Source organism: Carcharodon carcharias, chromosome 18, assembly GCF_017639515.1.
Source record: "Carcharodon carcharias isolate sCarCar2 chromosome 18, sCarCar2.pri, whole genome shotgun sequence".
Classification (NCBI taxonomy): domain Eukaryota; kingdom Metazoa; phylum Chordata; class Chondrichthyes; order Lamniformes; family Lamnidae; genus Carcharodon; species Carcharodon carcharias.
This window is the reverse complement of record NC_054484.1, coordinates 65,511,524-65,525,332: the sequence shown is the minus strand read 5'-3', so window position 1 is coordinate 65,525,332 and position 13,809 is coordinate 65,511,524. Positions and strand designations below refer to the sequence as shown.

The 13,809-nt window shown below is 42.1% G+C and overlaps 1 protein-coding gene across 3 annotated transcripts in view; it reads right to left on the bottom strand.

Moving 5' to 3' along the window:
- The window catches only part of arl13b (ADP-ribosylation factor-like 13b), a 93,261-nt gene extending 86,045 nt beyond the window's left edge, over positions 1-7,216 (bottom strand). The window contains exons 1-2 of one of the 3 annotated variants that reach the window (XM_041210990.1): positions 7,070-7,216; positions 922-1,040 (exon numbers count right to left, since the gene is read on the bottom strand). In XM_041210990.1, the coding sequence (XP_041066924.1) occupies positions 922-1,040; positions 7,070-7,072 (122 nt within the window). In that variant the 5' untranslated portion in view covers positions 7,073-7,216. The remainder of the gene's footprint in view (positions 1-921; positions 1,041-7,069) is intronic. The other 2 variants (XM_041210991.1, XM_041210992.1) reach the window with 2 other exon arrangements.
- Between the last annotated feature and the right edge of the window lie 6,593 nt (positions 7,217-13,809).

The following is a 13,809-nucleotide window of genomic DNA, read 5'->3' as shown; positions in this document are numbered from 1 at the left end:
ACAAATGCGGAACTTTACAGGACGGTTATGTTTTAAAGTGTCTCCTTTGACTTAAGGTGAAACAGTGTTCTGCAAAGGGGAATGGTGATGTAATAATAAACCTCTGCTCAGAGGAAGGCCCATGTGATCTGGTTGTCATGGGGAAAGAAAAACAAACCAAAAGCTGCTTTTTGGACATACACACACACACACACACACTGCTGTGAAGAGTAGTAAAATACTGCTTTTGTGAGACCTGGTTCTCCGTTTAAAACGACAGAACAGATGGACTTTCGGAGATTTATGGAACAAGGAGTCGCTGAGGTGGGCTTTGCTGGTGGAAATTAGTCCTGGCATACTCAGGCTGAATGGAACGATTTTTGAAAGGCACTGGAAGTTATAACCTAGCGTGGCAGGGAGAAGGGAGCCTGCTGAGAGCTGGGAGCAACCTGGGACTTAATCTTCTAATGCTATATATCTACCAGAAGTGAAGTGCACAGCAAAAGCAGTTGTAAGACATATCTTAATTAGTTTGGTGTATTAGTTGCCTGTTAAGTAATATTTGATTTTAGTTTATCAGTTACAGTAAATTTCTTAAAACTTAAAATCTTGTCCCTTGGTTTACTTCTGTTGGTCTCTGGGAAATTAATTAAATTAAATCATAACAATTGTCTTACAAAACTCTCATTAATTGTAAATCTTAATTATAATTTTTAGAAAATACTTTACCAATATTACAGACCAAATATCTGGAATTTCTATGTTAACAGACTCGAATACAGCAACACTGCTTAGTTCACACAAAGGCAAAAATGTTGCATATACAGCAACTTGGAAAAGGAAAATGCTGGAAATTCTCAGCAGTTGAAGAAGCATCTGTGGCGAGAGAAACAGTAAACATTTCAGGTCGATGACTTTTCATTAGAACTGCTTAAATTATACCTTACAGGTTCTCGCCAACGTTTTAGCCACGTGCAGCAGTTAGCCATCAGACTAAACATCCCTCTCAGAATTCTGTGAAGAGCAGACTTCAGCAAATATGCCAACAGAGAGGCAAACACCTGCAGCAAAATGAATAAAAACACCAACCAAGTTTACAAAAATGTACTTTCAAAATTAAAGTTCGAACTTGAAATGATCTAATTAAAGAAATAAGATTCTCTATGTAACAAAAGTTATAAAATCTGAAACCTCAGTTCAAAGTAAATTTATTTCATGCAGAAAAGCAATGATCTTGGCAACTTTGAAGTGCTAAACAGGTACCAATAAGATATTAAGACAAACCATTACTTCATTATTCACATATATTCATTTTTATCCAGTGTTATGATCCCAGCTGATGTTAATACTGGCCAAGTCAGATCCCAGAATGAAGCCTGGCTTGGTAGATCCGACTTTGTATTTTTTTTAGAAACCGTGGAGGTCAATTACCGAACACATTCACAAGAGTCTGGCAGTGTACTTTTAACACAAAGAATAAAATGTTTATTAAGCAAGAAAACAATGAACTATATTACGCTAGACAAAGGGGTTGGAAAGATTTCAATACAGATACCAGAAAATGATTCAAACTCACACTATTTCTTTTATCCCAGCAACTATTACAGACACAAAACTCTAGTGAAGATTAAAAACCAAATACTGCGGATGCCGGAAATCTAGACAAAAACAAAAATAAAAATACTTGGAAAAACCCAGCAGGTCTGACAGCATCTGCGGAGAGGAATACAGTGGACGTTTCGAGTCTGTATGACTCTTCATCAGAAGAAGAGTCATACAGACTCAAAACGTCAACTGTATTCCTTTCTGCAGATGCTGTAAGACCTGCTGAGTTTTTCCAGGTATTTTTATTTTTGTTTTTGCCCAGTGAAGATTCACCATTTATCTCAACACCATGGCTTGTTGCTTGGGTTAGCTCAGTTTCAAAGCAGTTTTCTTCTGGCTGTCTTTTGAGCTTTCACTAGATGTTTTTCTTCAGCTGGTATCTCACCCTGAGACACCCAAAAACCACAATCTAAATTTACTATTACTTCAACTTCAGAGCAAACACGAGTTCCCCAACATCAGTTCCACAGCAGGCTTGCAGGATTTCTTATTAGAGAGATTAGACCTTCTGCCTTCAAACTCTGGTATACACACACTACCTGACAACACCTTCTGTGTTTCCTTGTCCCTGTGTCTGTCTAGGCAACAGCACAGTTATTTTCTACTTTATGCTTCTTTTAAACATCACTAAACTACTAGCCCCTTGGTAACCCATCTCATCACTTCAAGAGTTGTAAAACCTCATTAAAAATACACGTATACAAACAGGGCCCTAGATTTCCTGGCACCCAACTAACAAAAAAAGCCTCTAAATAAAACTGAAATCAAGTTTCACCTTTCTTAACACAAAACTACAATTATAAATGAAACTTAAAGGTATACATCATTTCTAACACCAGTAAAAATAAAAGTGCAGAATTATTTCACTCCGTTCATATTTTGCAAGTACAGGCATTAGGACTTTAAAAAAGTACTAATCATTTTGTTTAAATTAAAGTGTAAACATAGAGAACTAATTTATAAAGTAAATCAGAACTGTGGTATTGTTTAATTCAGGTCAGAACACCTGCTGTTTATACAATTAATAAACATGACACGAGATGTATGCTAGATGCTACATTTTCATGTGTTATTAGATTTCCCAGAAAGGAAATGGGGGAAAATATAAGTAGGGAAGAGGGAAGGGGAAAGCGTAAAACAGGAAGAGATAAAGAGCCAGGAAGGGAAGGAGAAGAAGCAAGGTGTCATTTGCCTCAGCATGTGTGGGGAATGTCTGAGTGCAAATGTTGCCCTATCAGGCAAGGCATGTGGGGGAATTCCATCTCAGCAATGATGAAGGGGTGGGGGGGGTGGAGATAATTACCAGTTGCCTCAAAAGGCCTTGCATCCAATTTTTGTTTTTTGCATTTAGTTATCTGACTTCTTGTAATCCTTCAGTGTTTCTTCAGTTGGGCCTTGTTCAGCATAGCCAGTTGCAGATGCTTATTATGTCATACCTATTAATTACTTTGTTATTCTTCAAGTTTCAACATCGTCAATTCTTTTTTGAGCTGTTCTTTACTTTTCCCTTATGCCATTTCACATTATTTTTTAATCTTGGATGATGCTAAGGTATGGATATATATTAAAAACAAAAAAACTGCGGATGCTGGAAATCTATTGGATATATATTGTTTCTCATGTCTTGAAGGTGCCCCAAAACTTTACAACCGATGGCTTGTCTTCAAAGTGCTGTCATTGCTGTTACGTCGCTAAATGCAGCTGCACTAGACCTTTTGGATATTAGACCTTCTGCCTTCATGCTCTGGTATACACACACTAACTGACAGCCCTTCTGTGTTTCCCTGTCTGTGTATGTGTTTAAAGTATGGTTCTATGCACAAACTTCAGTTAAAACAATTAGAAATCTGGTTTTCCTGGGGATGTTTGGGAGAAGAAAATTGATGAGAACTCACTAGGCTTTTTCATGTACATTTACATGACCAAGAAGGTGGGGCTCGATTTATTCCTCATCACTCAAAACAACATAGATATTTCATCGAGTTATCCTATAAATATCAGATAAGGCTATATATCTTGTCAGCCTAAAAGATCTGACATGTAGGTTCTATCATAACAGTATTTCTGTCTCGAGAACAATTCTCATCCTGAGAATTACATTAAAAATGATATAGTCAAAGTATTTTTGCAAATGCAGACAAGAGAGAGATACAGAAATGCTGAAACAAAGTTTGAAGGAAAGCTGAACCACTGATTTCTCTGATAGCAGATTGTAATCTGGATCACCAAATGTTTTCCAATCTAAAATAGAACCTATTTCCAAACTTAATCAATATATTTCTGTAACTGTACAATGGATATTGAATTAAAAAAAATCATATTATCAATCCTTTTCATCACCCAACAATAGAATTAACTTAAAAGAAACATGGCACAACAGCATTTCTTTACAAATGATAAGTTATTAAATATTCCCTTCGTGAAATTTAACAAGTCTATTTCCTAAAATTAAGTTAATTAAAAAAAAATCAGTGTGAATTTCAAGGTAGGGTTCCTTATTATTGGTGTGTTGTGATATAGTAAAGCACTGTAGAAATTCTTATAGCGCACATGACGAACTTCATTTATATAGCTCCTTGAACATAGTAAAACATCCCAAGGTGCTTCACAGGACTGTTAACAAACAAAATCTGTTTCTGAACCACATAAAGAAAAAAAGTCTTGTGTTTATATAATCACCTTTCATGACCTTAGGACATCCAAACTGTTTTACAGATAATGGAATCCTTTAGAAGTATAGTCACTATTGTAATGGAGGATATGCAGTCGCCAATTTAGCCACAGCAAACTCCCACAAAAAGCAATGTGATAATGACCAGATAGCCTGTTTTACTGAATGAATCCCTAAATCAACATAATTCAGTTGGACACCAAGGAGAACTCCCCCACTCTTCTTCGATATACTGCCATGGGATCGCTGACATTTACCTGAGAAAGCAGAAGGGGCCTTTGTTTAGTATCTCATCCAAAAGACAGATAATAGGGCACAAAATATAAGGGAACATTAGAACTTTGTTAAGATGAAAAGAAGTCATTATACTTTGTTGTGTCCATCCTTCCTTATTCGTCACCTCTTACATCAGTTCTGAGTACTTGGACAGGGGAACTAAACATAGCTCCAGCACAGAAGCAAACTATGTATAGCAGTCAAAGAGCCACATTTCAGCCACAAAGGAGCCACATGCAGCTCCAGAGGCGCCAGTTGGCCAACACTGTAGCCAAAGAATGTATTCTCCCATTGCAGGGAGCCTTGGATAGGATTAATAGTTCTCAGGAGATTTGAAATAAGGAATGAAACTATATTTTTTAAAGGTTAAAAGTATTCATTCAACAATGGCCCAGAAATTGCTGCTAAAGTAACAGTGAGTTTAATGGCATTCACTGTTATTAATGGATAAATCTAGCAAATTGTGTCAAGGGAAAGATACCCAATGAATTGCAGAATGCCAGATGTTAGTGGTCAATTTGCATCTCTCCACCACTGGCCTCGCAAAAATGGCAATTCGCCCTCAACCTCCTGGTGAGTTTCATGAGGTAGCTGCATTTGCACATTAATTGCCCACTAAACTTGCCTCAGTAAGTTACGAAAAGTAATTAAATCTCCTCAGTAAAAGGATATACTGTTATGTCCTGCAGTGCCAACCAAATTTTCTAGCCCAAAAAGGGAGCGTTTTAAACTGTGGATCTCATTCTTACAAGTATTCAATTGTTGCTTCTTTTTAATTTATATTTTTTTCCCCTTTCTTTTTCACTTTCTTTGAATCCAATCTTTTGTTCCCTGACTTCATTTCTCCATCTGCACCTGATTTCACTAATTCATCCACCCTAATTCACCCTTATTCTCCATCATCCCTCTTTTTCTGCCTTAATACTTAAAGTTCAATAGCTGATGAGATACAATGTTGGTCCCATCCTTCACTAAAATCCCAGCCACCCCTCTGCCCTCCCCAAACCAGCATCAGCTTGCACTTCCAGGGCAAAAAAAAAATTTCAGCTGACAGGTGAGGGAAAATGTCTAACAAGTGGGGCTTGCCACAAGATGTCCTGCTCCAGCAAATCCTGCACAATAATACAACTATCAGAAGTGCACTTAAATCAAATAGATCAGCAACGCATTAAAAAATGTTAACAAAGCACAGGGGTATAGAATTTAAAGTAGTGAAGTTCTGGTAAACTTGTATAGATCCCTGGTCAGACTGTACTTAAGAGTTCAGAGTGCACACTTCTGATCTGCATGTTATAAAAAGGGCACAGAGTGCACTGGAGAAAGTACAAAATACAATTACAAGATGGTACCAGAACTGAGATTACAGTGATCAACGGAGATTGAATCGGTTAGGGTTTTTCTTTAGAAAAGAGGTGACTTGCAGGTGTGCAGAGAATCCAAAACTAGGAGCCATAAATACAAGGTAATGGATCCAAAAAGAAATACAGGAAAAAGTGATTGGATGCTTTCAGAAAAGGAAACATGTTAAATACGTGACAGAAATAGAAAAAAATAGATATGCTGAAAGGTTGAGATGATACATGTGAGGTAGATAGAATGGGAAGAAACTAGTATGAAATATAAACACTAGCACAGGTTAGTTGGGCTAAATGTTTTATTTCTGTGCTGTTGTATAATGCATAGAAGTACTAGCTTCAGTTTAGGCAAAATAAAAGCAAAGTCCTGCGGATGCTGTAAATCTGAAACAAAAGCAGAAAAGGCTGGAAAAACTCAGCAGGTCTAACAGCATCTGTGGAGAGAAAAAGAGTTATCGTTTCGAGTCCGCATGACTCGTCAGAGCTACAGAGAAGTAAAAATGTGATGAAATTTACATTGTTTAAGTGGGATGGAGCAGGTGAAGCTGGATAGAAAACCAGCGATAGGTGGGGGCAAAGGAGAGATTGACAAAGATAACATCTTTATTTACAAAATACAATATTAATGTTGGAACAAATCGTTGGGCTGTTTAGATGCAACGAGTCAGAAGGAGCAGGAAAGCAAGTGACTGAAGATGCCCTTTTAGAAATTATATTAAAAAAAACTTGTCCATGAGCAACGTCAATAAGAACCAGTTCAGTGATAAATCTGATGTACGGCTTTTCTTAATTTCCCCCATCTTCTACTCTCCCAAAGAACGTGACAATTTTATGAAAGTGATGCATGTTTAAAGAGGTTGCATTCCTTGTCCTTTCCCCAACATCACAGTGAAAACCCTGGATCACAGTTTCCTATCTAGTGAAGCAGAGAAACTCTTCAGCTGAAATACTGGCTGCAGCTTTGAACCTGACAACCCGGCGGTGCAAACCCTTCCCTCCAGCCACTCGGTGCTGGTCTGGGGACAAAGGCCCGGGGATCGGGGGGAAGCAACACAAAGAAAAACCTCCAGCCTCGGCCGCTCAACAAAGCTGCCGCTCCCGTACAGCAAGGGCCTGCTCCGGCTGGATTTTTCCCCGACCCTCCCCCCTCGGCCCCAGCTACCACAGAAGAAGCGACACTTACCATTCAGCCATAGCCGCTGCTCCGTCTCGCTGTATATCCGGGTATCCTTCCCGCACCCCCCGCCACAACGTTGCCCTGGCGCCTGTTGCTAAGCGGGTTGCGAGGTTCCACGGTCGCCCAGATGACGGGAGAACCTCCTGCGCAGTGACGTCATTGCCAGCTCGAGCCCTGCGCTGGCTTTAACACTGGAACCCGGGCAGCATCTTTCCCTGTCCGTGAATCTGCAGCAGGGACTTGGGCAGCATTTGCTGCTTTTTTATTATTATAAGTGGACACCGGTTGGCTCCACCGGTTCGGTCGAAATAAAAGAAATAACATTAAACAGAAGTGCTCCCCCTTTTGGAGGGGGAACGTCTAATAGAATCCCAAATCATATAAAACTGGGCAAACTAAATCATAATATTATTTCCACTACCACTCGTCCCTGCCGTGCCCACTGGCTGCATAAGACATCAAACATACTGGCAGACACTGCCTATCCCCTCTCCAGGGCCACCACTGCGCAGAGGACATCCAGAGGGAACAATGTCCCACAATAATTGGGACATGTCTTCTTAGGCATTAGGGAATTCTGTATCTCTGTAAACTTGCAGAGCATTGGCTTGCACCCATGACTTGCTGAATGCACTAATCTTACTGATGTTGCCAGTGGCAACCTAGAATAGCCTGCTATCTGTATTATCATTATTCAGGATAGTTGTGACCTCTACAGCTACTGGCAGTGTCTGCAATGGAGGTGCACTGCAGGTAATTTTGTGGTTTCTTTTGTTTGCTAACAGCAGTGTCTGCCATTTTGGAAACCGCTTTGCAGAACACCTTCGGTCTGCCCGCAAGAATGACCCAGACCTCCCTGTCGCTTGCTATTTTAACACTCCACCCTGCTCTCTTGCCCATATGTCTGTCCTTGGCTTGCTGCATTGTTCCAGTGAAGCCCAACGCAAACTGGAGGAATAGCACCTCATCTTCCAACTAGGCACCTTACAGCCTTCCGGACTGAATATTGAGTTCAACAACTTTAGATCTTGAACTCCCTCCTCCATCCCCACCCCCTTTCTGTTTCTTCCCCCTCCCTTTTGTTTTTTCCAATAATTTACATAGATTTTTCTTTTCCCACCTATTTCCATTATTTTAAAATGTATTCCACTCATGGTTTATTTCACCCCACCCCCACTGGAGCTACCTTGCTCGTCCTGCTCTCCAATCTTGATTAGCATATTCTTTTATATAATATTACCACCTTCAACACCTCTTTGTTCTTTTGTCTGTGACATCTTTTGGTTATCTGCTCCTATCACTGCTTGCTTGTCCCAACAACCACACCCCCCTTATTCCCCCCCTTAAACCAGCTTATATTTCACCCCTTTCCTATTTCTACTTAGTTCTGTTGAAGGGTCATGAGGACTCGAAACGTCAAATTTGTACTTCTCCACCGATGCTGCCAGACCTGCTGAGTTTTTCCAGGTATTTCTATTTTTGTTTTGGATTTCCAGCATCCGCAGTTTTTTTGTTTTTATTAGTGTCTGCCATTGTAGCTCCTGAGTGAAATGAGGGCAGGAGCACCTTGGCTATATACTGTGGCAGAGGAGCTGACAGGTGGGTAGCGAGTACCTCTTATGCTGACTGACCAAGATGTTTTCCCTCCATAGTTGCTGTTTTCTCACTCCAAAGAGCAAAATGCCCATGCGTTCCCATTGGAAAATGCATTGTGCCATCTTTTAGGGTAGGAGAAATGGCAAACCCACATTAGAGCTACAAAGGTAGGTTGTAAAGCTGTTGCCTTCAATGATAAAATATAAAATAATGAAAATCAATATTTCAGTAAATCAGTAAATTTGTATGTCTCTTTTGAAAGTATGTGCTGAGCTCTTTTAAAATAGCTGCCGGCCTTGTGAAATTGCTTCATTGTCTAGCAAGTGTCAGCTGGGGCTAAGTGGGTGGCACTCATGTCTCTGAGTCAGAAGCTTGGGAATTCAAACTTTCATTCCATGAATTGAGCACAAAAATCAAGGCTCAAGATTCAGCTTTCTTAGGTGCATGTAAAAGATCTCATGACACTATATTGGTGTCCTGTCCAAAATATATTCCTCAGTCAACATCACAAAAAAGGACTGTTGATCATCACATTTTTGTTTGTTGTTTCTTGCTGTACATAAATTGACTGGTATGTTTCCCCATATTACAACAGTGGCTACCCTTCAAAAGTACTTCATTAGTTGTAAAGCACTTTGGGATGTCCTGTGGCGGTGAAAGGCAGTATATAAATGCAAATCTCTCTTCTTTTCTTCCTAACAGTACTGAATGTTCTTCTTTTCCAGTCTTTATTTATAATCTGTGTTAATGAGGTAACAATGATGGAAAATAGAATATACCATGTTGTGATATAATTACCACCTTATTTAAATATGCCTGTTAATTTTAAAGCAGGTGCTTCCAGCGTCGAATTGAAGTGATTAGGCATGCAAAAATGTGGACGTGATTCTTTCTCAAAATTTTGGATTGCTTCTTCAATTTAAAACAAGACCAAAATAATCTTTCAGTCTGTGACTAAGGCAACCCACTGTCTACTCCACAAACACTGGGTTACTAAGAATGCAGAGAAAGTATGTTGCACATTATTGCTGAGTCCTGGTTGCTGGCAGGAGCTCAAAATTACTCCCTATTACTCTCCCAAACAAATCTGACACTTTGGTCAGATCCAAGGACCTTAACCATGATAAATTTTCTGCAGTACTTCATTCTACATCAAAAGGGAATTTATCTTAAAAATGCCAGTGATGGCAACATGCCAAAGGTTTAGGTGGTGCTGGGAGAATAATATTACATGATATAACATTATGTGGCAGGGAAATGTAAAAGGAAATGTAAGAAGAAATAAAGATGTTTCACAAGGTGCCATTAAAAATCGCAGAGCATATTTTTAATTAAAAAAAAATTAAAAACAGTAATGGCAAACACATTGTGGAATGAGCCGAAAGTAACCTGCAGCACCTGATCTTCTAAAATTGCAGCAAAATTTGTCTGAAGGGCTGTAAAATTGCTCACCAATGCAAAGCAGTCAGGAAAATGGCCTATCCTGAAAATAAGTCCACCTCTGCACTGAGACAACCCATTCAGGATCTGCAGACAAGATGCTCATTGGGCTGAATTCTCTGATCGACGAGTGGAGGCAGGGCCCGCTCACTGACGGGTAAAATGAATGCGTGGTGACATCAGGCGGGTGTCCCGATATCACCGTGCATCATTTAGATTTTCGGTTCATCTGCATGCCCGCTGAACTGTCAAAGGCCTATTTTGGCCTGTTAAAAACTAATTAAAGTAATTAACTGAGCTACCTGTCCAACCTTAAGGTTGGCAGGCAGGCGAAGAACCCAGACGGCCTTCGCATTTTTCATGAAACTTCATCCACAGGCCGGGTGAGGTTTCATGAAGTTTTTAAAATTCAATAAAAATTTTTAAAATAATTCTTTGACATGTCCCAGTTCATGTCACATGAGGGGACATGTTTTTAAAAATTTTAATTACTTTATTTCAGTTTTTAAATATCAAACTGATCTCCCTGAAGCACAGAGGTGCCTCAGGGAGATTTCTGCACTCTTTTGTGCACAAGCGCATGAAAGAGCACAGGCCCCGATTCAGGAAATTCCACCCAAACCCCCCCCCCCACCCACACAGGAAGCGCTCAGCACTCCGGTCGAGTGTCACGCTGGGCGGGCCTTAATTGGCCCGTCCACGTAAAACGGTGGCGCGGCCCCGATCAGGGGCGCCGATCGGCTTCGTGCCCACTCCCACCCGCCCCCGCACATACCCCCAACGTGGGGAAAATTTTTCCCATTGACGCTTGGATCCAGAGTTAGAACAGTACCTCTTTTTATGCAAATTATGTTCTGCAGCTGACACAGGAATTGCATCCCTACAACATCAGCCCTCCATTGAGGCATAAACATATCCAAGTCCTAGCAACCTCAATTCACAAAGGCAAACATGAAACTCTAGCAATCTTCCATACCCACTAAAGTCAACTCAGTCTCTTCCCCTCTTCTCCCTATTTCCCCTCACCGTACTGAGAAAACCATGAGAAAGAATAATTGTCCACGATCCAAATAAAAAACAGTCATTATGGAGTGCTATGATATGTGAATGCACAAAGTATTCAAAATAAAATTAATGGATTGGAAGCATTAATAACAATGGAAGGCTAAAAATGAAACATAAAATGATTGAATTCAGTGCCAGTTCAGATACAGAAAGAGAACTAAAGATTGGGGTGGAAAGGTTAATCTCTCTGTCTCTACCATGCCCTAAGAAAGCATTGGCAAACATGAACTTCAATGCATTGGTCCACGGTTATTCTTGTCAAGGCATTGCAGTGGTTTACTTTGCCTTCTGCAGGTTATGGCTGACCAGGAGACTGCCATATGTGTCTTGGAAGGATGAATAGGTTAATAATCAACCTGTTTGGCCACAATATGAACACATCTTACGTGGCTATCAAGTTCCAGAGTTTTTGGCTCAGATGTAAGGACGTTATCCACTGCACCATAGGACTTCCTAAGATTGGCCTAAGAAAGGGTAAAGAGACAGAAAGGGAAAGTAAAATATAAATTAATTTTCAAGTTTTAAAGATTTCAGAAATTGGGAAATTATACACAAAATGCACCCAAATTTGGTGCTGGTTAGTTTAGATTTCAAGGGCAGAATTTTGCTCACGTCAGGCGGGCTTGATGGGGCGGGTGGGACAGGTCGGGAAGTCCACCACCGCCCACGATCGAGACCCATCTGCAATTTCACGCTGGCTGGCCAATTAAGGCCCACCTAGCATGAAACGCGGCTCGTCACTGGCCAGGAAGGGCTGAGCGGGAGCGGGGCCTGTTGGCCGCTAGGTCTAATGGCAAACCGGCGTCCGGTTTAAAAGCGCTCAGCCAGCCCCAGAAAGGCTGTCAGTGAAGGACATCTGTCGCCGCTGCAAGGATGAGCTCGAGTGCGGCTGCAAACACCAGGCGGGAGGGCAGGTCAGGTGGGCACTTGGCCCCCTGTTTTTCCGATGAGTTCCTCGCTGCCCTCGTGGAGGAGGTGGCTATCAGAAGGGACACCCTTGTCCCCAGAGATGGGAGGAGGAGGCCACCGCATCTCACAAAGAAGGCATGGAAGGAGGTGGCAGCCCAGGTGAACAGCCAAGGCATGCTGCGGTACACCTGGGTGCAATGCCTGAAGAGCTTCAATGACCTGCTGTGCTCAGGAAGGGTGAGTACCATGTTGGCATGGATCAGTGTGTTGAATTTTTTAGGGTTGGTTGTCCTCCCGTGGAGCTCAGGAGTGTTAGAACCTGAGTGCCAACTGTCAATCATGCTGGAGCTGACCAAGGAGCTGAGTCCTGGTTGCTTGGACTGTGTGCCTTGCGGTTCGAAGGCCACAACCCGGATGCGCCCGGCAAGGTGCTCCTCAGCTGGGGTTGGCCAGGCTGCAAAGGCGCTTCAGGTAGAGAGTGGACTAATCAATGCTTCTCTGTCCTTTCAGGAGAAGACATCCCATAATAAGACTGAGAGGCCGCGGACTGGCGGAAGACTTCCTCACCCCCTCATTCTCTCCTGGTACGAGCAGGAGGCCTTGGAGCTCAAGAGACGTCATGCACCTCGGTCAAGTGGTCATGATGAGGCTGGGGTGTCAGACGAAGGTAAGAGTTCAGTGCACTGAGGTAAGAATTTCAGCTTGTGCAACCATACTAGTGCAGTCTCTTCATTGATGTGAGCCTTAAACCTGGAGTCCCCATTGATCATTGAAAGACGAGAGCACCATGATGCAGATCTCCGTTGTCTCACCAGGGTGCCTGGCATGCACAGTGACAGTGTGATGGCTTTCATTAATGACATGTCCTTCTTCTCCCTTTTAGGTTCGCCAGCAGGCATTCAGTCTCTGGACCCTGAAGGGCCACCCCTGACCCCGGAGGACTACCATGCACTTGCGTCACACACACTCTCTGAACCAGGCACCAGTGCAGATACCAGCACCTTGGTGGGCATTAGTTTGATGGCTAGTATTTCAGTGCACATTGGTGAGGGCATTTCACATTTGCTTGAGATGCAGGCAGAGGCAGAGAGTGCCCAGGGCGCCAGCAGTTGGAGGACTGCTGAAGATCAGGACAATGCTAAGTCGAAGGCAAATGATGAGCCTCTGGAGTCGCCTGTTAGGCAGCAGATGTTGGACATCCAGCGGGATGTGGGGAAAGGATCTGGCGGAGATCCATGAGGGTATGCGTGCCATGGTCTTTGTTGTGGAGGAGTCTGTGCGGAGCGTGAGCACTCATGGCTGAGTGCAATGCCTCCTCCGTGGAGAGAGTGGCGATTCTCATGGAGAGACTGCTCCAGGAACAGAGTCAAGGTTTCCTGGGGTTATGCTCAGACCTGCAAGACCTCACACAGGCACTGACCTCAGCTGGTCAATGCCCATGTATGAGATGGATGGGGTACCCAGTATCCCAACCTCCAAGGACATCAAAGCAAACAAGTTAGCACAGGCAGAGGGTTGTCTCCAATGCCGAAGCCAGCGAGAGGGGAGTACCTAGACATAGCACCCGTAAACGTAAGCTTAAAGGACCCTAAGCACAAAAGGGACTGATCATGGGTGATCCTTTGTTCCCCCATTTTGTTTTTCTTTATTTAATGGTGTGACTACCAACACCAAATATTTTTCCGTTCAAGACTATGTGTGTTCCAACTTTAAGTTACATTTGCTTTTGTGTTATT